Raw genomic sequence first — 27049 nt, forward strand, 5'->3', positions numbered from 1 at the left:
ATGTCCCTCCAAGCCTGCCTTCCCCCATAGACTTTGTTTTGTTTTTTTTTATGGCCACTGCTGCTGGGGCAGATTGGATCAGCCAAGCAGAGGGCATGCAACAGAGATGTACGCCACTTCTGGCAAGGCGACCCAACTCTCCGTAGGCCCAATGTCATTCATAAACATGACGGATTAGCTGTGATATTCCTCCATTTACAACATAAGCGAAGGGAGTGGGAGAAAGAGAATGAAAGCAGAGAGGGAGTGTTAGTGTCGGATGCCCCTTAGGGGTAGCGCTAAAATGGATGGGTAAAGAGTGAGATGAAAAGGAGAGATGAAGCAGGAAGGGCGGAGAGGGGGCCTTTCTCTACAGGCCTGGCTGGGCAAGCAGCAAGACAGGCAGGAAGCCAAGCACAAAGCTCCATTTACACTCAGATGCCCCCCCACTTCTTTTTTTTTTCGTTGTTGCTTTACAGACTACATGTCAGCTCAGCCAGATGTACTGTTCTGAGTAAAGATCACCTAGGGGCAAGGTAGAGAGGGAGGTTGAGACCTGCTCTACCTTCAATCAAGTCTTTCTTCGTCTTTTGCGTTCGCCCCTGTTTACCGGCTCCATCAGTCTTGATCCAGTTCATCCCGGGCTTTAAATTTGCTTTACGTCGAGGACTCTCTCGATCAGTCTTTTTGCGTCTCCCGCCTCCGCTTATGTCCTTCTCCCGCCCTCTTCAGGATTTTACTTTGCATATTCCATTTGCTGGTTGTTACCCTGAGCAATGATTCCATTTACTCCAGAAAACAGTGTCCCATTTATTTAGTTGGAAAGGAAGAAAGAAAAAAGAAGTATTCTTGTGGATGTCTTCCATCCACATTTTTTTTCAACTATTAGTAATCAGCAGAGGAGGGAGCAAACTATTTGACAGCGCTTTCAGCTATTTGCCAAACACAAAGGCAAAATGGATGTCATTTAGTCCCTCTCAACATCATGAGATGCACCTTAGGAAGCCTCTTCTTCTTTTTTTTCCCTTTATTTTATTTTTTTTTTTAGCTTTTTCTTAACAGTCCATCAACCCTCATTTGATCCTCCTGAGTGCATTAAGCATTCACAAATAAAGAGGACGTGGAAGGGAATATATAAACAACCGCACGCTACCTTCTCCTTAGAGACGCCTCCATTCTCACCAACGCTCCTGTCACTTTGAAGCACAGACATCTGTTCCGCTTTTATGTCTCAGGCTTAGTCACTGTATATTTACCCTCTCGCCGCCCACTTGGGATAACTATATGTTTGAAACTTTAAGTTTAATAAAGCATCAACGTTTATCATAAAACAACGTTGCCTTATTCGTCTTATCGGTTCAGGGGCAGCTGATAAAGGCCAAAGCCAGAAGCCAAAGCTGGCAGGGGCTCAGGAGAGCATCGGCGACTAGGTGAGGTTTCCTACCAGGCAGCAAAAAAAAGACAGACGGCGAAACCGTGAGACGCTGAGTTGCTTCATTAACCTTCGTGTACTGTACATTGAGAAGCAAAGGCTAGGCTATCTTTAAGGGTTATGCCGTGGTATCGGTAGACTCAGACGAACACTCTGGGAGAAGTATAAAAGGAGTGGTATAAATGTCTGAGGAAGCTGACTTTTATACAAGTTCACTTCCTCCTGAGAAAGGAAAAACCTAGCACCAGCCATTTCAATAATTTATATTTCTAAAAGCTTACTAGCAGGAGAGGGGGGTATAGAGATTATTCATGCTTGCTAACATCCTGCAGAGAGGACCTCTTGGCTCTCAAAGAGCCCTAATGGAAAATGGGGTTGTATCAGGCTTTTCAAATTTAGCAGACAGGCATTCTCCTCCAAAAGTGACTGCGGGAGATGGGTGTCACAGCAGGCGGGTTCTGACATCGTTTTATCACGGATATTGCTATATTGCTTTAAGTTTTGAGATTTGACAGGTGCGCTCAAAGATGATGAAACAGGCAACGACCAAAATATGAGGTTTTATCCCCCTTTGCTTCGAATTAGTCACCGCATTTATTTTTAATATAACACATGTACGGGGAGGGTGCAGCAGCACAAAATTAATTCTTGACGCATCACTTTTCACCAAAGTTGTTTGGTTGTAATTAGCAAGCAACCTTACATGGCTTGAGAAGTTTCTCAAGATCATTAGATGCATTTAGGATGACCCTGCAGGACCAATTAATCTAGTAGAAAATTACTTTTGAGTGCAGCTAAGATCAAAGCTGCTAACATTAGCACCCCTCGACTACCTGGCTCAGACTTACACACTCCTCATTTTATGACCTTGTGTCCCTCCTAGTCTAGCCAAAGGAGTATTCCTGATTAAATATACGTTATGCTCTGCCATATAGTGCAGCGATACCAGCTGCACCCTGTCTTTCAGGCCTTTGGGTAACTTGTGTGTTTGAGGTAGTAGAGAACTCTTGTTTTTCCCAGTGTGCAGCACAAGTAGCAGCAAGTAGCAGCAGCCACTGTGCAATGCATGCTGATAGGGGTAGTTAAGTTACTGCAGACAGCTATAAAGTGTTTCCTAGGGTTTCATTATGACAGATATTGCATTTAAAAGCTAGCCTACAGGTCATGCTAGAATTAATTAGCTGAAAAACGGAGGTTTCTCACAGTCAATGATATTACGTAATGTGCACAAACAGTGATTGTATTTTATCGCGCTCGCGAAGTGACGGTGAAAATGTATGAATTAATATCTGATCTCATGGTCGACATAAATGTTTCTCTAAACATGTAGATGATATAAGAAACGTTAGCATGTTAACAGATTCATATAAGATGGTAAACATCCTCAACAGAATGCCCTCTAAGCAGGGTGTCAGATGCTAGTTTGTATTATGCTCGGTGCTTAAGCTAAACCTTACAAACTTCTACTGAAGAGTCTTAGCACGGTTGCCAAATCTCAGACTACAGCTTGTGAGAATGCTTTTTATCTGCATTATTATGCTCTCACGATGCCCAAACAAGTCTCACACCAAATAGGAGGAAGATTCAAAGGAAGCCCATCATGAAAAGGGTTAGATTAAAAAGCTTTTTTAGCATTTGCCTCACAGCCAAACACATAATTTCAACCCCAGTCCTTTATAGATGTGCCTGAAACGCACAAAGACTTAAATTGTTACCTTAACTCAGTGGTTCCCAAACTTTTTTTTGCTAGGCCCCCCTTTGTTTTACAAGAAAAATGTTGCGCCCCCGGGTGCACGCGCGCATGCACGCACATACACGCACACATCCTCCAACCACACACACCCATATTTTGCTCCATTGCGGTTTATTTCACACCTCAAACATTTAGTAAACAATTAAGCAAATACAAGTAATCTGCAATAAATGACAGATAGTAATAAAATAAACTACTAACTCTTTTACTAACACCTACACGGGTACTTTTGAAAACGCAGCTGTTTCGTCCACACGTAAACGGCGTTTGGAATCACCGAAAATGGTGATTCCACCAGGGGTTTTTTTGTGCATCATCAAAGGTATGTGCCTTTTCTCACGTCACGCTGTGCGCCACATTATTTTTTACATGAGATGAATTGCAGAATGATAGAGACAAAATACTGTTAATCTGACTATCTTCAGGTTTTACACGCTTACATATACACGCATTTAATGTCCCTCCATTTAGAAAAGCAGAGGCGTCACGATGTGATTATTTTACATGTAGTTGTTTTTTTTCCTGTGTAATAATATTCAACATTGCTATCAATACATTTTTCAAAAAATGTCTGTCTGTGCAAAATGGGTTTAAAAACATAAACAGCTGTGGGATTTGTCCGTGATTTGGAGAGCCCAGCGCTGCTCCCAACGAAGGGAAAACCAATTCTGCAGGGGAGACCTACCTCAGCACTTGTGCAGGTGAAACCAAAGGGCAGACATGCTTCACCATATTTTCTAGTCTTTGGCTTAGAATGAAGTTGGTTTGGAAACATATTCAGCGATGCGTCATCTCCTGCTTTGCGTTTCTGTGGGCGCCCCGTGGGGGCGGGCCCCACACTTTGGGAAGGTCTGCCTTAACTCACTGTCTTAGGTCATGTTATAAGTTGCATGAGGTTATATTATATTAGGTTTAAAACTGGAGATCGACCATAGGTCTCTTATTGCAATACATTAGATCTAAAATAAGAAATAGGAGACTGCACTAGAACATCTAATTGATGTGGATTCCTGAAAAAGAAGTGAGTATTAAAGGTCAGCATTGAGTGCTGTTTGATCTGGTTACATTACAATACCTCTCATTTATATTGCATTCAAAATCAAACCAATTTGATAAAGTTTGAGAACTCTACTTGATATTTTTGGAGCCTGATGTATCCAACATTTTGCTGCAGGGATTTTTTTAAATTATTCATTTATTTATTTATTTTGAAAAGCCCCGATAACAAAGGGCTTATTGTACATTACTACTGAAGTTTTTCGCGTTGCAAGAAACAGAAACGATTTGTTTTGTTCTACCCCTCAGCCTCCTGGTAGACACACCTGTGGCATCAATTTCCAAATCCTAGGTCAACTTGTTCTCAAGTTATCGAGATTTTCAGACAACGTGACCTTTGACTTTTAGGTCGAGATCACTGAGATTCAGACTCATCTGAGAATTTTAGCAGATGCATCTATGGTATCAACTTGAAGCTCCTACGATGCCTCGTTCTCGAGTTATTGCATCCACAAACGTAGGTGCTTAACCTGTGCCCCCGGCAGGGTGACAACAATACCCCACCAACCTTTTACAGCAGAGGGGTAAAAAGTGTTGGATGGATCAATTCTTTACTCATAAAACTGAAAAACATATAAACATATTACAAGACCTTTGTCGTTATTATGCAAGCATAGAGAAGTTACATTTATTCTGACCTCACATGTTGAGTAAAAATTATGTAAGTTTGAATAACAGACAAATGCTGACACACAAAAAGTGTCATAAAAAGCACTCATACATATTTCTTTTAATAAAATTCTGGAGTTACATCATTAAAAAGGAGACAACAGCACAACAGGAGCGCATATAAAATATATATTTATAATAGTGGCCATAATAATGAGTTATTTACAGACTATGTAATGTAGAAAAAGTAGATGATAGGACTATGCAGGGTTTTATCTTCAATATGAAGCTTTTTCTGCAAATTCCAGTTTGATTTACATTTTTTAGGTTTTCAGCTGTGACACAGAGGCCGTTCTCAGCATTAAATTCAGCACAAAAATGGTGCACTCTGTACTCTGATACTGAATGAGGAAACTGTTCACACAGTAAAATCAATCGTGACCCTATTACGGGCCGGTGGTGCTGCGAGGCCTCTGTGGAGGACAGCGGCATCTACGGCCAGGAAGCAAACACAAAATGTGCATTCCTCATTTGTCTGAATCAATAATTATTAATCTGTGTGGCCGAGTTTCGTTTTATTAAAATAAATACAAAGCCGAAACACGTGCAGAGTTATCTATCACGGTCTGAGTGCAGTCACACAGCGTCTAAGGCACCAGCAGATGTTTTCTCACATGCTACGTGGCTGCAAAAGTCCCAACATCCATCTTGCAAGCAGCACTTTTTGTTTTAAATCATCCTGCATACAATACAGATAATGATCGGCTCTCGTGATTAACCACGCGGTACGTTACAGAGGGGTTTGAGGGATGATCTTTTTTTTCTTCTTCTCCTTCTCTTTTACTTTCCCGTGAAGATCAATTTCGTCGAGGACAGTCAACTCCATCTTTTTAATTACAATAACGAATAACTTGTCATTACGTGCTCCATTTTTGTGACGTATGATGAAGCGAAGTTGAGAAGTAGCATCAAGGCCAAATCCCCAGCAATGTGGCTATTTTATGAAACATCTAATGATGATAATAGACTCTCTGTGACGCTTCCAGCATTGCTAGGAAAAGCTGTTTGTGAGGAAAAAACATATGCTGCAGACATAATGACTAGTTAGCAACCGCATGAAATGTTGGTGGCCTCTGAAAAGCCAGAGACTGCGAAGAAATGTATATATCTTTCAACGTAGCACTCTTAATTCTTATTCTCATGTATATATCTCATGTATATCTCATGCACATATCTTTCCACGTAGCACTTTTAATTCTTATCCCTACTTTTATTTTTTTCCATGTCTATTTAAGTGCTATTTATGACACTATGTTTGCACTGAAGCACCGCAGCAATTTCCTAATGTTGTAAACCTGCTCAACATTTGGCAATAAACCCCATTCTGATTCTGATTCTGATTCTGAAAAGGAGTTTAACAATCTAAGGATGAATCTGCTTTGACTGTGCAAAAAAACACAAAACAGAAAAAGTGTTCGGATAAGTTTCATACTTAAAAACTCTTACAACGAGTCAGCATGTCATCCCAGCACCATTTCCTTGGAGGAAAAGTGTACTTTCCTAACAAAATTGAGTGTTTCCATGCGGTAGCTCAGGTCTCGCCTTCTATAGAGCTCCCGCCAGTAAACCAGAGAATTGCATGGTAGCTGCTACTGCTCCCCCTCCTCTCCTGTTTTTTTCTTTTTTCTTTTTGCAAGCCACTGATCACAAACACGGTAATTTTACAATGGTCACTTGCTTTCTACCGACTGCTACGCTTACTCTGGCGAGACAGCTGACACAGCATTTATCTTCCCGAGCAATTTGAGCATGCAGACCAGTTTTTGTTCATCTTGCACTCTGCACTTGTTAGAAGTGGTGCAAGAGCATACAAATGAAAAATGGCATTTAGGCGGAGGTGTTAAGGTACATTTTAATCCTTATTATGACTCCAAATTTGCTCATTTTTGCTTCACAGGCAGGTTTCTGTCGACCCACGTGCTGTGGATGTCGGCGTATAAAGCCTGGAATATCAATTAGGCAGGTATTGGCGTCTTTTATTAAGAGAGGAGACTGTTTCTTTCCCCCCCATAACAACGACAAAGAGCCCGGAGTATACATTGTCTATGAATAATCACTGATCATGTAGCGGCGCTTTCATTGCATGTGGAAAGATCCGTCTCAGCTACACAGCCCTGCACCATTCCATACAAATGGAAATGATGCATTCTATTTTTCCGTCACAGGAGAGCGGCTTCCCATTTTCCGCTCCCACTGTCAAGTTGTGCACAGCTGCATAAGTTTGCCTGCTTGTGTGCGGGGCACAGGAAATGGTTGTTGACAGCATAATGGGAGTATGAGGATGAAATATAAATCCTTAATCACGCCTGAATTATGAACTGCAGCACTCAAATGTACACATCATTCTGCTGGAAGTGCTGCTAGCAAAGCGTCTAGACACCGTGCGATGTTTTGTCTACATTTTCAGGTGTTTTTCATGTTTACTTTCAGTTAACCGTCTAAGGATGTATACTCGTTGTAGACGCCTCGCCGTGAGCATGTCCACGCTCATGGAGAAGATTAAACATCGCTTTTACTGAAATCGTATGCCGGCCATGACACCCAAAATGTGCTGCTTCTTCATTTTTCAATCTCTTCATGTCATTCTCAATTACGGAGAAAATCGAGACGACCCTAATTCAAAGACATGAATCACGTATGAGTCGGGTCATCTCACAGTTAATCGAAACACAGAACCCCCCCCCTAAAAAAAAGAAAAGGAAAAGAAAGTGCAATAAGTAAAGCCGCACCTCATGCCGGGGCCTGGCGGATTTGACTTGGAACATCATTACGTTTCCGAGTTCGCCTTTCATGCAAATCGCTTCTCTAAAGCTTGGAAGTTCATTACTAATGGCGCTTCCCATCAAGTTGGAGGCCCATTGGAATACTAATATCCCCTGGTATTTGTCACCTCAAGTCCCCTCTTCTCATAACACGGCAATTACAAGAATGTGCTTTTCCTTCATGGAATTAGGCATCGCCCCCTGTGGCGAGCTTCCCACAACAGATGCTTTGCAGTCGTTTCCACAGACCATTGGAGCCTAAATGAACTACATGAACAGTCGCTTTATATGTATTAGGCCTGGTGCAGTAGCACTTATCTTTATTTGCTTATTTATCTCTCCAGGCCTGCATCACACACTTGTGTGTAACTTCGGTATTTCTCCAGTGAAATAAATTTTTCATCTTGGTGACAGACGAGCGTTCGAAAAAAATCTGCTGAAGTTTATGTCGTGTGGAATGAAACTAGCAGTGCCGTACTGTACGGAGCACTTTTGGAGGTAGGAAGCTTTTTGGGCTTCTAAATCATTTATAGCACACTCTTGAGGTAACGCTGTGCGCTCGCAAGCTCTTCATATAGTACTACGCTTTTACAATACGGCGTGTCGGCACATTTCCACCTTGCACCGAACACAAGTCAGCTCGTCTTTGAGTAGCGTTTGCAACTTGAACACGTGTGCGTGGCACGCTGTGTGTACTTATAATCTGCAATACCAATAAAGGAAAATGTCTTATTACATTTATCACAAGTACATGAAGCTGTGACTGTTATGTGTCCAACTGGTGCTACTGCTCATACTTATCATTAATGTATTCATTTATTATTAGTTTCATGACCTGTGCTCAATCCTCAAACTCACTGTATATTAAACTCCTGTTATTCCACAGCAGCGGGCGTATACTGAAGCGAAATCAACATATTTTTTATATTTTTTTAAATTCCAGATTATCAGCTAAATCCTCACAGAGTCAATATTTCACGTATCTACAAGAAGCAACGTGAAAGAGCACAACTTTATATTTGCACCAAAGCAGAGGTGGAAAAAGCTCGGCACCATTTTTCTATTTTTTTTTCAGCCGTGATAGGCCTCTACTCACCTTCAATACATTGATGGGAAAGGAGAGCGAGCAGAAGAGCAAAATGGAAATGGTAATAAACATGCTAATGCTAGGCCGCGGAGCCGGGAAGAGCAGCTTCTACCCATCCCTCAGCTATCTATTTGTGTGTGTGTGTGTGTGTGTGTGCGTGCGTGAAGGGAAAATACAGAGATAGAGGCAGAGCGAGAGTGAAAGGGAAGGGGAAATGCACAATATTGCATGTGAGTGAGAGCGTGCACACGCGTCACACACACTCACTTTGTGCTCCAGAGTAAACAGGAGAAAGCTGCATTTGAACGTGCCACCTTTCTCTTTCAATCGGCCTCTGGAGACAGTGCAAAGGGCCTTTTGTTGGCTCACTGGTGAGATAAGAAGCGAGTGGAGGGAGGAAGGGCTGGGTGTGTGTGCGTGTGTGTGCGTGTGTGTGTGTGTGTGTGTGTGTAGGGGGGTGCTTCAGAGACTCGCAGTGCCAGCTTTTTTTCTATAGGATGGAAGCACCCCTCTCAATAGGAACTCATTTGCCATGTTGTGTAATTGTGGCACATAATGGAGCGCACCTCATTCAAGCAGCCCAAGGCTTTTTCTTTTTTTCCCTTCTAAAGCCATTTTCTCCATTCACAGTCAAACAAGTCATGTTTTAGAGAGATATTACGCAGCCTTTTGAGCTCAGGGCCACCACATATTTGCCTCTGAATGGGATGTTATGTGTAATCAAGATAAAATTTTGTTCACTGCTCCTTATAAAAGAGGCACTGTCATCGCAACTCGATATTTGTCATCCGGCTTTTACCCGCACCGCTCGCTGAAAGTAAACAAAGTGGCTGACCTTTCCTGCCCGGGTTGCTATGCACGTTCGTGTAGAGGGGTGTGCGCGGCGTGTTAACAGCCACTGGTCCGCTGGAAGGCGCTGACTTTGAGCCAACCTGCCGCCGCAACGCCGCCCGGAACAATATACAGCGGTTAATCGCGTGAGAACGCGCCGCTTTGTTTTCTGCACGGTCAAATGAATATCAAAGCTGGAGTGCAGGAGATGAAAAATGACTGATTTGAAAATTATTGCTGAGCTTTTCCATTAAACCACTGCAGGCTAGGAATAGATGGCTATTTGCATAATTTAACTGGCATCTTAATTATTGTGTCAGAAATCTGTATGCAAATGACTTAAGTCACTTAGAAACGGAAACTTAGTTGGCTAAATGGCTAATGGACTAAATCTTATCAAGTTAGAATGCACAACGTGAGTGTAACCGAAGTCTGAAAGTGGGCTTGACTGTGCAGAGTGACGGTGAAAATAAAGGAAAATTTAAAAAAAAGAAGGAAAGACATCAAACAGATAAATTCAAGCTTACCTGGGTTAGTTGGAAGAAAAGGGTGCATTAGTAGTGTGTGTATGTGTGTGTGTGTGTGTAGTAGGGAGGGTTGGTGGTGGCTTTTTCTTTGCTTGTCGGGCTGTTGAGAGGGACCTACCACGTAAAACAGTGAGTCTGGTGGTAGCGCTCGTCTCTCCAACACTGTTGGAGGCGACGCATTCGTATATGGCTTCGTCTCGGGGCGTGCGCAACGGCTGAATTCTCAGCACTGAACCAGAGCCATCGTCGAACTCGATCACCTGCAGGTGCGAGAGACAGGATATGTTAAAGGAGATTTTTTTGTTCACAATGGGTGAGGGACCTTCTGCAGAAAAAACAGAGAAAAAACAACAAAACAAAAGAAAAACAAGAAAGAAACAGAAACAACACTGTCGAGGACATTTAGCTAACAACACTGATGGTGACTGACACAATGTGCTATCTATGACAGGAAAGCTGCTGCCTACCTTACGCTCAACCCTAGTGATTTATGTTCTGATGAATGTTGCACGTTGTTGTTATGTACATATAGAAAGAGTATCTTTAGAATTTATGCAGGATTATTTTTCTTGTGGCTAATTCGTAGGTGCTAGTTATATTTGATTTAAACAAAAACTAGCATACTCTTTGTGGTTAGGCACGGAGTCCATTTGTTATGTGTTCAGCTGTAAATTGCTGGATATCTACTTAAGCGCTGTGCAAGACTTTATAAAATAACCAATGAGGCTGACTAACTTTAAGAATGGGGAATTTTTTTATTTTATTTTTTATGTTTTTTTTATCTTGGTCAGACAAATTTTTGCCTGGACTTTAGGTGGCAGAGAATTGAAACCTGAACGTGTCCCACTCTTAAAGTTAACTTTTAAATCCTTTGAAGGAAATGCATCACACTGGATCGTGTCAATGGGACAGAAACAAGCACAGACAGTTAAAGGTGGCTTGATAAACGGTTACGGACAGTTGTACCATGAGGTGAGGTAGTGGTACAAAAAGACAGGATCGACTGCTTTGGACGAACGACACATAAAATGCTGACAAACAGGTGTGGGTTTTTTTGGTAGCTTATTCAGCTATGGGTTTGGTTTTTTTTGTTTTGTTTTGCATGCTACACGTTGTATACTCACTGATTTTAGAAAGATCTGTGTGTCATAACTCAATCTCTTTTAAGCATAGAGGTAGATTTCAATAAAAAAAAAAGAATAGGCCCGAGAGCTCTGTTGCACACACGCAAACGCTCACACACTCACTCACGCACGCACACACACACAAGCGCACAGGCCTACGGACATTTTTAAAGTTCACAGTATATCTGAGCATATGTTAGTTAACAATACATTTTAAACATTTCATTGGCCAAGCTAAAGCGGGCGATGTGCAGAAACAGCCTCTTTTCTTAGTCAAAGCCAAAGAGCAAATTAAAAAAGGAAGTTGTGAGACTTCTAAAAGGGAAATGGGTTTTTGTTAGAAGATGAAGCGGCAGTGCATGATTGAATCGGTGCAGAATGGCAGCTGCCAGCAAGTCCTGTGAGGCGGTGGAGGAATGAAAACTAGCGTGTTAGCATGCAGCGCAACGTGCGATGCAAACGCGATGAACTCTGATAAGATTAGATTTCTGCGGACATGAGATGCAAAGAAGAGGTGGGAAGAGGTCTCCAAGCTCCCTTAAGCCATCTTGCTGTGCAGTAGCAAGCAAATATGGCATCTAGGGCAGAGAAGGAGGAAAAAAAAAGTGACACTATGATAGTCCCGAGAACTGACACAGAAATTAATAGAAATCTTATCAGTGTTCTGCGATGATGTGTTGTTTCTCATGGGTATTGAGCCCAAGTGCAGATTAAAGCTGACCAGAAATCAAAGCTTCAGCCAAAATAAGGAGGGCACGACATGCATTTAGATAAAGATGCCACAAAGCAGAAGGATTTTTCCGAAGTGAAAGCGCTACTTCCCCCCCTTTCACTTTGCACGTAGCTGGCAAATGTGGCGCGATGCTAATGGAGGTATCTGGGTCACACCACAAGTTGTGTTGGGTTTTTTCGTGTGTGTTTTTTCTCTTCTATCCAATTGCTCTTTCCTTGTCTTTTATTCAATTACAAATTTGTCCCCAGATCTTTTGTGTACTTGCTCATTAAACCTCATGCATGTTTAAAAGCCTGGCCAGCGTGATTATTAGAGCCTGCTAATGCGTGGTGGCAAGTGAGGGCAAAAGCAAGCGAGGGAGGCTTGGCGGAATGGATTATGTGCGAGCGGAGCCAAAAGCAGTGCTGAAGCATTCCCATTTTTGTCGAGCATTTTACATCAGAACAATAGACCTAATACCTCAAATCTCTGGTTGCTGACTTTCTTCCCCTTCTTGTTCCACACGATCTTCGGCCGTGGATCGCCTGTAGCTTGGCAGATGAAGGATGCTACACCTCCTTGCACGCCTGTTTGGTCATTGGGGGTTCTTAAAAACTTTGGTGGTGCTGAAAAGAGAAGCAGAGAAACAAGAAAAGATTGTTTTTAAATGTGAGCATGCTGAGCATCGCAGAGAATGAGCAATTAATCTTGTATCAAGCCACACACACACACACGCTAGAGGAATAAAAGTCGAGGATTTTGGCATGTGGCTTTTAAGAAGATTGACTTTGGAAGTCAAGACAAGAGCTTATAGAGACTTTATTGTGCAAGTGCAAACAGATCAGCTGCTGAGATCAGGAGTAAAAGGACAGAGGTGTTGGGAGCAGAATGTATAAAACATTCTCCTGACCCTGGAAGGATTTTGTGAAATCTCCATTGAAGGTTGACTGACTTGAGACTTAGGGTGGATTTTGTTGCGATGGAAGGGAGAAAAGAAAGAAATTAGGCTTATAAAAACCATTTTCCACTTGTTGTTTTTCATTTGTTCTCAAGAGGAAATTTGGATTTAATTGCCAGTTATTTAGACATAAAAGACTTTCACTTGTGTCAAGGCAGAAAAAAGACCACCTCTTATTTCTCTGCCTGTAAACTGTGCTATTGTGATCGCTATGTGATACTGTCATGAAATAAATGGGAGGAAATGCGAGCTAGATGCATGCAGCTACTCCTGTGGTGATTCTGTTGTTCTCTATACAAGCTTTCAAACGAGTCAGTCTATTTTCTGAATTCTTTACTTTGTGAAGAAGCAGTTAATTTAATCGGAACTAGTTGGTAACTGAAACGAGACTCTGATTCAATCCAGTCCAATTTTATTTGATATAGCACCAAATCCCAACAGCAGTCGTATCAAGGGGCTTTATATTGTAAGGTAGAGGCCCTACAATAACAGAGAGAAAACGATCCCCTATGAGCAGCACCTGGCGACAGTGGGAAGGAAAAACTCCCTTTTAACAGGAAGAAAGACTCCAGCAGACGGGCAGCAATATGCTGTGACAAGTTGGGGGTGTGGGGAGGGAGACAGGACAAAAACACACCGTGGAAGAGAGCCAGAGATTAATAGTAAGTATTCAAGTTCAGGTTAGAAGTGATTAACACATGAGCTAGTTTTTTAGCATCCCTCTGAGACTGGGTGTTTCTGATCAGTAGCATTAGTACCAGGGCTAATATCTGTATGTTATAACATTTCCCCACTTGTTTTCAGAAAAAAAGGAGCCTTTTAAATCCATTTAGTTGCAGACATTGCTAATCTGTAGAACATCACTGAATAATAGTGGTGCCCCACACAAATGAGACATAAACCTGATAAGAGCTTTGGAATTCTTTGATTGCTGTTCTTTTCGCTCTTAATTGGCCCTTTAATTTGACGCAACAAGTGAAGCGTAAAGGAAATGAGGATAAAAATGCAAAAAATGCAGCAGGCGAGTGCTTTCTGTGGTCATGGTATGGACGTTTTTTCAAACCCCATGTGGGCTTTGCAGCGCCGTACGCTAGTATTTGCTTTGGTTTGCACAACAATGAGGTTGTTCCAATCTTATTCCTGCAGAGTGCATTTTTAGAATTACAAGAAAAATGCTCCCCGGTCTAAGTCAGGCTTTGTCAGCCATTACAGCCAATCTCAATCCATATTCACTCGCAACAATTCAGTTCTGTCTTGCCTCCCCCCACCCCAGGATAATCAGCCTCTGCCTCACAAGCTGACGTTTCTTTTACAATCGCACAAAAATCAAAAAGCATGAAAGTGATCGGTTATCAAAGGGACCTGGCTTCCCCTGATGAGATTTTGATTGATTTAGACTCCAGCTTTATCATGATCAAGGCTCTTATAATTTCAGTAGCAATAATGTCAGTGCTAAGTCAGACCCCCACCGCCAGTGTTTTCCTCTGAAGCTAGAGTGCCGGCTTCAGTGGGAGGTGCAGCTCCATCTGTCCCCCTGCAGAGCAACTGTTTGCCTTTTATCAATCACTTCAGAAGGCCATTAGAAGCCACACAGCTGCAGTAATGCCAACCATGTGAATCACCTCATCCGAGTGAGCGTGTGTGAGCGAGAACGTGCGACCGTGCTTATTCGCGTGCCTGCCTGTGCACGGGCTGAATGCCTAGCAGCAGTGTCGGCGACGGCGCTGCGAGTGTGGGACAAATTAACCTGCGGGATTCGCGGAGAGGTGACATAAGATATGCGAGTGGCAATCAAAAGAGTGAACAGATAAACGGGCAAGCAGCTGGGCTTCCACTGGGCCAGCGAGTCTGGGAAATCGCCTGATCGCCCCTGCGATCAGGCGCGCAGGTTTCTCAGACTCGCACTCTGGTTCACCTGCTGACAGATCAGACAGGTGGGCAGCAGAGTTGACACTGTGTAATTTGTACTTGGCCTAAAGCTCCATTATATCTGCATTTGCGCCTTATCTCATTGACTTGGCCGGGGTGTGGTGCACGTTGGCATGCAGCCAAGAGGGCGCTGATGGGTAATTGATATGCTATTGGGGCTGTTTTCGCTCCCAGGCCATCCATTACGGCTGCGGCGCGTCTTCCTATGCTGCCTGTAATAGACTTCTACGACATGTACGGGAGATCGGCGCTGGAGGTGTGTGTGTGTCCGCATGTGTGTGTATGTGTGTGTGTGTGGGAGGAGGGGAGGTGGGGCGGGGGGGCTAGTCATAGCACAATGGGGAGTGATTGAGGCGTGACATGGAGGTAATGGTGTTTTCACAGACATGGCCGCTGATATCGCCATCATACCCCCATTTTAGATCTGCGGCTGACAAACATCCATTTTGGTAGGCTCCTCGTACGGCTCCGCGCAGACAGAGGCTGATTGAAACCTCGGCTCTTGTCCGAACAATACCGCGGCTATAACCTTGGCAGCGAGTAGAGGCACGGTCTGTGAGCAAACAGTGTGCAAATTTCACACGCCACAGAGAAACCTTACCAAAGAAGCACGATTTCTTTTTTTTTTTGTCAGCGACTGTGTCAGAAAATGACTTCTGTTGCGGTATAAAAGCATACGACAGCAGAAAGCAGGGGAGACGTGTCACTTTTTAACTGTAATCATGTTCATTTAAACCAAAAAATTTTTTTTTAATTAACACAGATTAGCTTTTCAACGTGAGGCTAACAATTTAAGAGGCTCCTTTTACCTCGGCTGCGTGTGCACGCCTCCTTTGAGAGGTAGCCACAATCTACATAAATTAATGCCATGGCTAGGCACCTGGTAATCCAGTGCTAAGCTGTCAGTGGCAAACAAATGAGAAGTGTCACAAGCTGAAAGGCTTGTGACACGGGCCTGTTCCTGCCTTCCCTCGAGGTCATTATGTAACCTATCCCATACATAGCCACGGGAAAAGACGAAGCATCCCACAGCTCCATTTTTCATGGTTCAATGTTGTGTTAATAATTTGATGTTTGAGTGAGAACCACGATTGTTCTTCAGAACATCCATGTCCACAGGGCTGAGGGGGCAGACCATTCCCTGACTTTAAATATCTATATTTTTAATGTGTGAACAGAAATGAAAATTGGAAGCCTTGAAACAATGTGGGCTGAAGATGAAATGCATAACTGCTCCTGCTACTGCACACTACCCTTATGACTGGTGAGGTCTTAAAACATTTCAAGTTTTTTTTTCAACCCATCAATCAAGTTTTTTTTTTAGCTGATTATAAAGAAAAAACATAAATAAATAACCACAAGGAGTTACGTTTGAGCAGGCACAACATATTACCTACTCTGGAATCAAAAACGGCATATAGATGCCAAAAATTAAACTTGTGGCCGGTATCTTTTGGTAGCCTGTATATAACCGTTATGGTCTGATCTGTGCTGACACTCTGCACCCTGCTGTTTAACAATATGGTGTTACATTGGTGCTAGGCAGCACTAACAAAAAGAGGTGGCTGATCTGCACGAGTCCTTTTCTGGAAACCTATTTAAAGCACGAAGGGAAACTCTGGGATTCATTTGATTCTTTCAAGTTGCAACAGTGCATTGCATTTCGCCCTTCCTCTTTTCTCCAGGGCTACGGCAAATGCCCCATTCAACCCCACGCAACTGTTGACCCTCAGAAGCGCTGCATTGGTTTGACCTTAATACGGGTTACCAGAATCAGTCATTCACAGAGGTGATGTAGGAGCAACCTTCAGTGCAAATAATTGTTGTGTGATGTTATCTTCCGATATATTTCCGGGGCAGTGCACAAAGAGCCAGTGACACCGGCACTAATGGAAGGATTGGGAGAGCCGCTCCATTTTCTTTTCTGCTCAAACTTGGATTTCAAACAAAAAGTAAGAGGTGTTGGACCTAAATGGAAATTTCTTCTCTTCTTGATAACTCCCAACCCAAATGAATAAATGATGCGAACGTGTTTATTAGCTGCAAAACCCATTTAAAAGTCAAACTCTGACATGACACAGAAGGGGAAACATTTCAAGAAACGCTGTCGGTAAACTGACACTGCATAAATAAGCTCACATCTTCAGGTTTTTGTTGGTTTGGTTTGATTTTTTTGTTTTCTGCTTCAAGTACCTGCTACAGGAGAGCTATCCGAGCAGTCGATGGTAAAAGTGAGGACCGGGGCTAATGATATCGATTCTTTTTGTATCATCCCAGTGGGGTTCAGAGGATCTTGGAGATGTGCATTCATTACAAGCCTGTTTGATATTGGCTTAACTCACAGTCAAACACTGCATTTAGAAATGCTGGTTCTCAAAGACATCCGAGTCTGGGTTTCGTTCACAATGGCCAAAACATTCCCAGCTATCAGGATTCGCCGTAGACTTAAGTTTGATCTGCCGAGCCATTAAAGAGCACGAATCAAAGAGAGGAAAGAAGAACATTAATAAACCGACTTTTAGCTGAAACCTCTATTGGGTCCAAGATGGCTTGGTTTTCACAATTATACTGACTGACATATTCAATTTCATTTGCATGAAAGGGGCCATTTCCTCTCTGAATCTTTAACTTGCAGGGTGAGGTGGGGTTGCGGAGGGCGATAATTAATCCTAACACATTGGGTGGCAGTCTGCAAATACTCTGCTCCATTTTGGACGTACGCATGGAAGAAAGGAACATTTAAGGATGTCATTAACCTCATTCGACATCTTTTAAGCCCCAGCATATCAGCTGTGTGATATTGATGAATTGTCACAATTCGAGCAAGCAACACAAATTAGACTGGAAGGGGCGGATGGTGTCAGGAGAGGGTAAAAGTGACACATGTGATGTGTGTGTATATATATATATATATATATATATATATATATATATATATATATATATATGCCTCAGATGTTTGACTTACTTATGACTTATAATCCTTTGAGTATTCTGCAAGTCAAACAGCTGCAGTAACTTTGTTATAATAGTTGAAAAAAGGAAGGTAAACAGTGACGGGCTCATTGGTGATTGTAGTTCAGTTAACTGCCTGCACAAAGTCTAGAGATGTCTGACCTCATGCCAAAAACCAAAGCAGAATGTCTTAACAGCAGATGCACAAAAACAGAGCCAAACAACATAAAGGGAGGGCGGGGAAAAAACCACAAACCAAAAAGGAACCAAGACAAACCGCACATGCTAATCTTTGGCCACTTCACAGCTCGCTATCTGCAGTGTTATGATAAAAAAATGTATCTCTTATAATGCGGGGGAAACAAACTCCACATTGTACGCGCTGACAAAGGATCTCGGCAGAAAGAGCGAGAGAGAAAGAATCGGAGCCTAATTAGAACTGTTGGCTGATTTGCATTGCATGCTCATCGGTAATCTTGCCTTAAATGGAATCTGAAATTCTTATTGCAATTAGTGATTACTTGAGAAGGGATATGGCCCCCGAATGATTGTTAATTACTAGATCAGGAATAGTACATTAATTCACTGCAGAGGTTTTAATGCAGTGCAATGATGGGGACCCACTCTTCCATCAATATTGTGCTGCTTGTCACACATAATGAAGTTCATAATGCAAGCCTTCTCCCACACTGCCCCCACCGCCACCAGCCCCTCCCCACTGCTTAAATGTGCTCTCTAAGCAAAATTTCAAACAGTCATTATGTAAAACTAATCCAATGGAATATACAAAAATGCAGCCTAATGACACATTAATATAGAGACTGCATATAGGTAATAGGGCTGCAGGTCCATTTCCTGATAGGGTCACGGTCTCTTATCTGGCTCATGAGCTAAAGAGAGGCGGATATGAATAAATAAATGTATATCAGTGCATTGAACGTGGCTTTAAAGCCAGAATAAAAGCAGTAGGACACATAATAGCATGCAAACTCAAATACTCAACCCAGTGACTAAGGCTGCTTAAAAAAACATATTCCGTTGGGACTGTCTTAACCCCGGCCGGTGTGTATTACTCATGCTCAGTGGCGCTCCTATGGAAGGTCTGAGCTTCTGGCTACAACTCTGCTGGAGTAAGGGCACTTGTGCGCAGACAACAGCAACCGCTTCAAAAAGAATGGCTAATGCTCTTGTCCCACATTCGATGCACTGACAGAATCTCTGATGGGGGGGCAGAAGCGCAAATCGTGCACATATACATGCATGCACAAGCACATGCTCTCACGAGTATTCGAGCATTCCTGTTGGATGGCGGAAGCATTGCAAATGGGCGAACGATGTTAATAAATTGACTGACGTGGGGCGACAGAAAATCGTGAAGGGGTCCATTAAATAAGCACATATTGAAGAGAGGCAAGTTTGGATGAGATGGAAGCCGAAGGGGTCCCTGTTCAATTATCATCGTGGATTCATAAAGGTAAAAACCTCTCAGTTCTGGAGAGACGGAACCGCATGGGTTATGCACGTCTCTTCTGCGGCGTATCCCGACATTTGCATAGGAAAACTCTCTCGCTCTCCCTCACTTCCCGTGCTTATCTTTCTACCAGGCACGCACCCGAAAACAAGCTACCGCCGTCTCCCGAGGGGCACATTAGCGAGGCAGAGGGATCCAGTTTGTCACTTAATAAAACGGCCCACTCAAACAGATGGCTTTGTTCAAACGGCCCCCGACGCTCTAAAAGCTGGGACCGGATCACCGCCGAGGCAAATCAGACGCAGGAATGCCCACCTCCCTTTGCGGTGGAAACCAAACAGAAGGAAACATATAAATATTGAATTGCACCACTGTTGGTGCGAAACCGTCCGCCTGTGAGAAAAATAAATAAATATGAAAGCTGAAGAAGAAGTGGGAGGTTGGGGGGCGGGGCTGGGGGAACACTCAGCTTCCCTGTTGGAAATTCTGAACATCTGGGCTGAGGTTGTCAAAAGCCACTGCAAAAGAAAAAAAATATAAAAAATAATAATAATACAGAGGGTTCACTTTCAATAAGACTTCATTTTCATCCCTGCTCATTCATTATTTGTTCATTTGTGCATGGATACACAAATCTGGGGCCAATTGGTGTGTGACCATTTGAGGAGAAAACAGTCGAGCAAGAAGTATGAAATTTGGATTTGTTTGTCTTGTTTGTTTTTCCCTCTAACGTCTGAGGGGAGGGGAGGTGGGGGGTGGGGGAAGGGGAAAAAAAAGAAAAGAAAGAACATAGATAAGCAATTCTAATTGTGCAGGCTTACTCTGTTTGGTAGTCAGTGCAGTCTATTTGCAAAAAGTTAATTATCTGATAGGATAGGCAGTGGCAGCCACTAACACAGAAAGCCATTCGTTCATTCTGTTATCCACTAGGCAATGGAACGATTCATTAAATGGCAGTGCTGCAGCAAAATGGCCAGTAGTTATCATGCTGAGGCTGCACAGACTTGAAAAGATGTAAAAAAAAAAAAAAAAAAAAAAAAAAAAAAGATAAACAGTCTTTGACCGTGTCAGATTCTTGTCAATATAATGATGTGTGTGATTCTTCTAATACAGAAATAATAATAATAATTGTAATAATAATACAAAGAAAAGATTTTAAACGATGATTTCATTTGTTGAGGGAAAAGGCTATCCAATCTGAGTTCTAGTTCACTAGCCTCACCCTGATTCCTGCCAAATCACTTAAATAAAATCTGTCTGGTAAAGTGAACAAGGCTAGAAGACCTCACAAAGCAACGCATCATGCAAAGATCTAAAGAAACAGATGAGAAACAAAGTCACTGGCATCTATCAGCCAGGAAACTGTTACAAAGCCATTGCCACAGCTTCGGGACTCCAGTGAATCACTGTGACAGCCACTACACCACAACTTGGAACAGAGGGAAACCTTTCCAGGAGTGGCCGAATTTACTCCAAGAGCACATCGACGAATCATCCAGGAAGTTACAAAGAAATCAGAACAACAGCTAAAGAACTATGGTCAGAGTTTATGATTCAACCATAAGAAAGAAACTGGGCAAAAATGGCCTCCATGGGAGATTTCCAAGGACAAAAACCACTGCTGACCAAAAAGAACATCTTGATGATCCCCGAGACCTTTTGGGAAAAAATATTCTGTGGATTGACAAGACAAAAGTTGAGCTTTTTCAAAGGTTTGTGTCCCGTTACATCTGGCATAAAACTAACACAGCATAAAAACAACAAACATGGTGGTGGTAGTGTGACGGTCAGGGGCTGCTTTGCTGCTTTGGGACCTGGAAGACATGCTGTAATTGACAGAACTAAGAATTCTGCTCTTTGCCAGAAAATCGTGAAAGAGAACGCCCGACCACTATTTCATGCCTTGAAGATCAAGCACAGTTGGGTTATGCAGCAGGACAATGATCCAAAATACACATGTCCGCATCTGAATGGCCACAAAAAAAACCCCAAAATGATGGTTTTGGAGTGGTCTAGTCAGTCTGGACTCAAATCTGATTGAGATGCTTTGGCAAGATCTTAAAAGGCCGAATATATCAAAAACTCTCCAATGTGGCTGAATTACAACAATTCTACAAAGAAAACTGGCCAAAATTCTTTAATAGCAATGTGAAAGACTCATTTCCAGTTATTACAAATGACTGATTGCAGTTCATGCTGCCAACTGTGGCACGACCTGTTATTAGGTTTAGGGGCAATTAGTTTTTGCACATAAGGCCAAATAGATTAGACGACTTTTTTCCCATTCTAAAAAGAAAACTGCATTTTGTATTTTGTCTAATATTAAAATTTGTGATCTGAAACATGTACATGTGACAAATATGAAAATTAGGAAATTAGGAAGAAAACAAATACTAATATATTATTCAATTCCTTTGTGTTTATTGTGTATTTTATATTGTTTCCTATATTGTGTATAGGAAATCAATATATAGGAAATAGGAAATGTATATATATATATATGTATTGTGTATAGGAAATCAAATAACTACCATGTTCAGCCGGCTCTAATCGAGGGAGTATTTCACTATTCTTGGGCCTGCCCAATTTCTTTAAAGCATAAACTTCACATAATTGTCTTGCCCTCAACCACAGAGCGGAAAAGCTTGCCTCATATTTGTCTCCGTAGGAGCAGAGATGGATTATGTAGCAAATAATTCCACAGATTCGACATTGTATATTTAAACAGACTCTAATTTTATGGATAAGCAGTGCCAAGCCATTTCCGATGGATGCCAGTTGCCGGGCCATAAGAAGTGACACATTCCCTGCACTGTGTTTTCTTAGGCGCTTACAGGCAAACTAGCTCATGCTCCAGCAATCCTGCATGATGACAACTGGCTTCCTTTCAGCAGCTCAGCTATCCTGCAAATGCTCCTAAGTTCAGCAAACCAGGTTATATTAATAGCAAGCTTTTTAGGAAAATAAACAGACCTTTTATCCTGGTTTCTCCACATCCTCTGTACACCCAACCATCACATTATGCTAGTCTTCACATTCTCATTAAAATAAAATACAAATTCTTAAAAAAAACACACACACACAAAAAAAGAACAAAAAGAAGAAAAAAAATCCAAAATGAGCTCGTCTGAGTACTGTTCTCTGCAACTAGCTGTATTAATGGCTATCCTCACACCAAAATCCTATTACTGGGACAAATGATATAAAGGGGAGGTACCACAAACAGTCACTCAAGGACCAAAGTGACCTTTCATAGGCCACTAATTTTATGCAGCAGTGAAGGAATAGTACTGCATATAAAAGAGAGGAAGAAAAATGGTAGTAAGTGGAAGGGTACTGAGATGAAAATCACCTTTTCCTTTATGAAGCCAGCAGTGAGTATGATCTGTCAGAAACCAGTGGCATAGCTGTTAGTGACCAGGAATGTAATGACATGTCAATTATGACATATCATGTTTTCTTCCATATGTGAACAGAGTGGAAACTCAACGCATTGCTGTGTTTTGTGCTTATGTAACTTAAGAAAACCTCCAATAAACCAGAGCCAGATGACTTGGGTTGTCCAGAAGTTTTGGACCCAATGAGAAGATCTCACCAACAGAACAGTGCCACAGAAGCCAGCACTGCTCGGAGCCCGTTCAACCTCAGTGCAGAACCAGTCTGCATGTTTCTTCCAAGACTGGAAGAATAAAATTCCAGCCAATTAAATATTTTGTGGAATTCCTTTTGGTAGCACCACAAAAGGCCAATAACAGCAGCTGTTCCAACTTTGGGCCCATCGCACCAGTGCCAGCTTTTTGGTACTGATGTTTGTTTAGGCGAAAATGTAAGGAAACTATTATTATGTCGATGGAAATGAGTTCTTTCAGGGTTCAAATGAGATTTGGAAATCTTGCGCTTTTACCTGTGAATGTTAGATTCAAACACGTAATAAACCATAATTGTCTAAAATCTTATAATAGCTTAATTTACTGAGTGAGGTTTATAGTACAACTGGCTCATTTCGGCTCATTTTTCATAAAGATATCAGTTACTAACTACGTCAAAGTTTTGTATCTGATCTGCTGCATTTCATTTCATATCCGTATATATGAAAATGCCACGGGATTGTCCAAAAGAATCATCATTTGTAATTAGTTTGCCTTACATTAACTTAGCAACATACCCGATAGCAGGATAACACATTAGCTGTGTCTTAGTGGATTGTTTCTGTCAGCTACACATTATTAATATGTCGCCAACTAAACTGCATGCAGTAAATCTAAGATGAAGTCTTTGAATTCTTAATTGCGAACCCCTGAAGAAAACAGTTGAGCTTGTATGAGTGTGTGTGTGTGCGTCTGTGTGTGGCAAAGTCTTTGAAGAGCTACAGATGGGAAACAAATGAGGGCGGGTGGTATCAGGGTCAGTCTGGCGAATGGGGGTTTTTGACTTGGAAGCAAACAGTGCAATGTCACCCCAGGAGCAAAAAAACACCAACCCTCAGGGGGCGTAATTAAAATAATCCAGTAAAATTAAGTGCTTCAGATCATTTTGGAAAGACTCTTCCTTGATGTGTGCGCGTGTGGATGTGACGATGATTCATGGGGAGGTGTAAAGAGTATATGTGTGTGTGTCCATGTGTCTGTTTACACTGACTGTGCGCTACTAGAGTCTCTGCTTGTAGAGTATTTGTATTTATCATAATCATAAGCCCGCTGCCACACATATCTGTGCAACGTGCCGCAACATCGCACTTCTGCTTCCATAATGTTTTGCTTTTATTTTTGTCCAAACTTTGAAACTAGTCTCAGGTTTCCATTGAACTGCTTGCATTTTGCGATTACCCCCCAAATAATTGCTTTAACCTTGGAAATATTTGCATCACTTTAAAGTTAAAATGAACACGATCAAAGTGATGAAATTACACAACCAATCACTTTTTTTAAATGAAAGAATGGAGACAAACAATATAAAAGAACAGCTTTTTCTGAGTTGGCCTATATTATAGCCTTTCATATTTGTTTTGATTTAATGGAATATTCTGCGGTGAAGGGATATGAAAAATCTGGAGTCGATTGCTGATGATTTGAAGCCTCCGCAGGGCATGAGACTATTGGGGGCCGGAGATGTGGCCTCTGGACTGATGGAGTTGGTTACCCTTCCCTTCTTAGTCCTTTTCACCCTTCGCCAAACTGAGCTTCAGTTGACAGAGTGAGAGAGTACACAAAGGCGCCACCCTCAAGTGCAAATGTTTGCTGGCAGTAATGGGCTTTAGTCCACTAGGCGAGTAAATGTGGGAGTTTTTTTTAATGTGTGCTTTAAGTGTATGTACATAAGTGTGTGAACAGAAATACTGTACAGACCACGTTTATTTGTGCATCCAGACATAAGTGCATACTTGTGTATTTTTCACAATACAGCTGAAGTGTTTACACCCGTTCTAAGTTAACAATTGGAGTACTTCCTTGTACCCTCGGTCTATTTGTATAATAGCAGCAGACATTCAAGCAAAAAACATCCTTTTTGCAAGGATGGAAAGGTACCACCTTAAAATCAGTACAAACAGGACCGAGACAGTAATCAGGAGACCATGCCCCTAAAATGATGCCATGGACTGTGCCCTACTTGGACAATCTTTTTCTGAAAAACAGATGGGCAAGTGCCTCCAACTCGTCACAAGGGTTATCAAATGAAGCCAGGGCTTCTTTGAAAGCTCAGACTGTGCATAAGAAAACAAACAAACTGAAAAAAAACTTATTCTTTGGCACAAAACTGCAAGACTAACTTCGATAAAGATCATTAAAAAGAGCCCTGATGAATATTGTGGGGACATTCTTTGATCGCACGATGCCAACATGAATTTGTTCGGCTCAGATGAGGCCCAGTGTATCTGGCACGAACGTTAGCCAGGACTACCACAGTGAATACATAATCCCAACAGTGGAAGTGTGATGCAATGAGCAGGGGCACAACCAAGGGGGGGCCAGGGGGGGAACTGGCCACCGCTAAAATTTACTCTCTTTTTACCTATATTTGACAGCAGCGTAATAAAACTGGAAATTTTGTTTTTGTTGTGTCACCCTAATATTTATAGTGGCCCCCCTAGGCAAAACTTCTGGAGGCTCCCCTGTCAATGAGGTTGCATGAGTACAAAAAAAGGTGTCGGGGGATAAAACCAAAAGACAACAGCACGAATCCCAGTGAACACACCAAGGTAATGCTTGACAAGATGACTCAAGTTTCCCAAAGCCTGGCAGAAAAGGAATATTCCAGAAAATAATGATCCAAAACAGACTGCCAAAAATTATGAGAGTTTCTAAAGAGGGGAAAAAAGTAGAAACTATGACCAGGCCAAGTGTGTTGCCTGACTTGAATCAAACTAAAGACATTTGTTATACTTGTATCCTCCACACTGGGATGTTTTTGCCATAAAAGTTCATATCTGGAACTTTAAATATATTCAAATGTGATAAATAATGTTTGAATACCAGGATCGAAATGTGCTTTGGCTGTTTCTGCCAGATTCCATTGTGGATTAAGTTTTATCCAAGTTTCAAATCTGCTATTAATTTGTTTTTCACTCTTATCTGAATCATTCTAACAGCGCAAGTGGGTATCGACTGGAGTTATTTTATTGTGGAGCAGTGAAACCGCCAAGGAGCGAGAGATAAAGTTAAAAGCCGGTGGCATTGTCACAAAATGCCACGAGGTACTATGATCCCCGGTAAGTAATGACTTCATTTGTCTTCTCACATTGATTAAAGGATAAATAGTAAGCCTACAAATTGACTTGGCGTGAACATCGTGAATACTCCAGGAAATCTAGTGCACTTGAAGGTTTAAAGTGTGAGACTTGTCAAAGATAGGACTGAACTGATGGGGAGGTAGTCGGTCACGTCAAACAAGGGTCCTTTACAATGGTGTGAAATGGGAGTTATCCAACGCATCGCACGGATACGATTCAAGTGTAAGATCTCATAAGGATGTAAAGTATCTGCAATTAATAGTCAAAGTCGCAAACTGCATCCATAATTGTCGGGACTAGCGTAGCTTTCTGCATATGAATAAAACTCGGATGTGGCTTGCAAATGAGTCTCCCTTAACACTTGTGTATCTAAAAAGTACTGACATCACTTCAGCACGCATCTCATTGAATGAGATATCAGCGCTAATGCAGTTTTATCCACTCATTCATCCCTGTATGAGAGGCTTTTTCCTTCCATTCCTCTCTCATGCTCACTTTTTTCCCCCCATCCATTTTTATAGTAATCATCATACATTAGTATAGATGGCTTTAAGAATAAACGAATCCGATGTAATGTAGTGTATTCACCAGTGAGAAACCATCCGGAAAGTTAATACAGTAGAGAAAATGCAGCATTATAAGGAGAAAAAAGAAAAAGAAAAACAGGTCTGCGATGAATGTTGTTTGCCTTTAAAGGAGGCCTAAAACCTACGTTTGTGTAATGTACCGGTAAATAGCAGAAGAATTATGTTTATAGCAGAGTTCTCCTTGTGTTTTTGGAATGGATATTTTCACTCTGCAGCATGTGAGGCGAGTGCGCCGCCATTAATCATTCCACAGGTGCGGCAGCACTGTCAGAAGCCATACGTCCCTTTGCCTTTCCAACCTGGGTGGAAAGTGGAATGGAAAGGAAAAAGGAGGGAAGGAGGGTTGGTGGCTGGAGGTGGAGGGTGAACACATCCCTAAAAACAATTTCACTTCCTCTTCTTCCTCTGCACTGGATTTGTCAGTGAGGGGGGTTCGAAGTCCAGATTAATTAGATCCATTTTGTGGTCCATCTTTGTTTTTGGTTTTTTT

The 27049-nt window shown here is 42.0% G+C and overlaps 1 protein-coding gene across 24 annotated transcripts in view; it reads right to left on the minus strand.

Moving 5' to 3' along the window:
* ptprda (protein tyrosine phosphatase receptor type Da) overlaps window positions 1-27049 on the minus strand; it is a 406188-nt gene that overhangs the window by 58822 nt on the left and 320317 nt on the right. For all 24 annotated transcript variants that reach the window (XM_026161910.2, XM_026161898.2, XM_026161908.2 and 21 more), the window contains 2 exons: window positions 12413-12558; window positions 10215-10356 (listed from right to left, as the gene is read on the minus strand). In XM_026161910.2, the coding sequence (XP_026017695.1) occupies window positions 10215-10356; window positions 12413-12558 (288 nt within the window). The remainder of the gene's footprint in view (window positions 1-10214; window positions 10357-12412; window positions 12559-27049) is intronic.

The sequence above is a fragment of the Astatotilapia calliptera genome, chromosome 3 (genome assembly GCF_964374335.1).
Source record: "Astatotilapia calliptera chromosome 3, fAstCal68.1, whole genome shotgun sequence".
Taxonomy (NCBI): Eukaryota; Metazoa; Chordata; class Actinopteri; order Cichliformes; family Cichlidae; genus Astatotilapia; species Astatotilapia calliptera.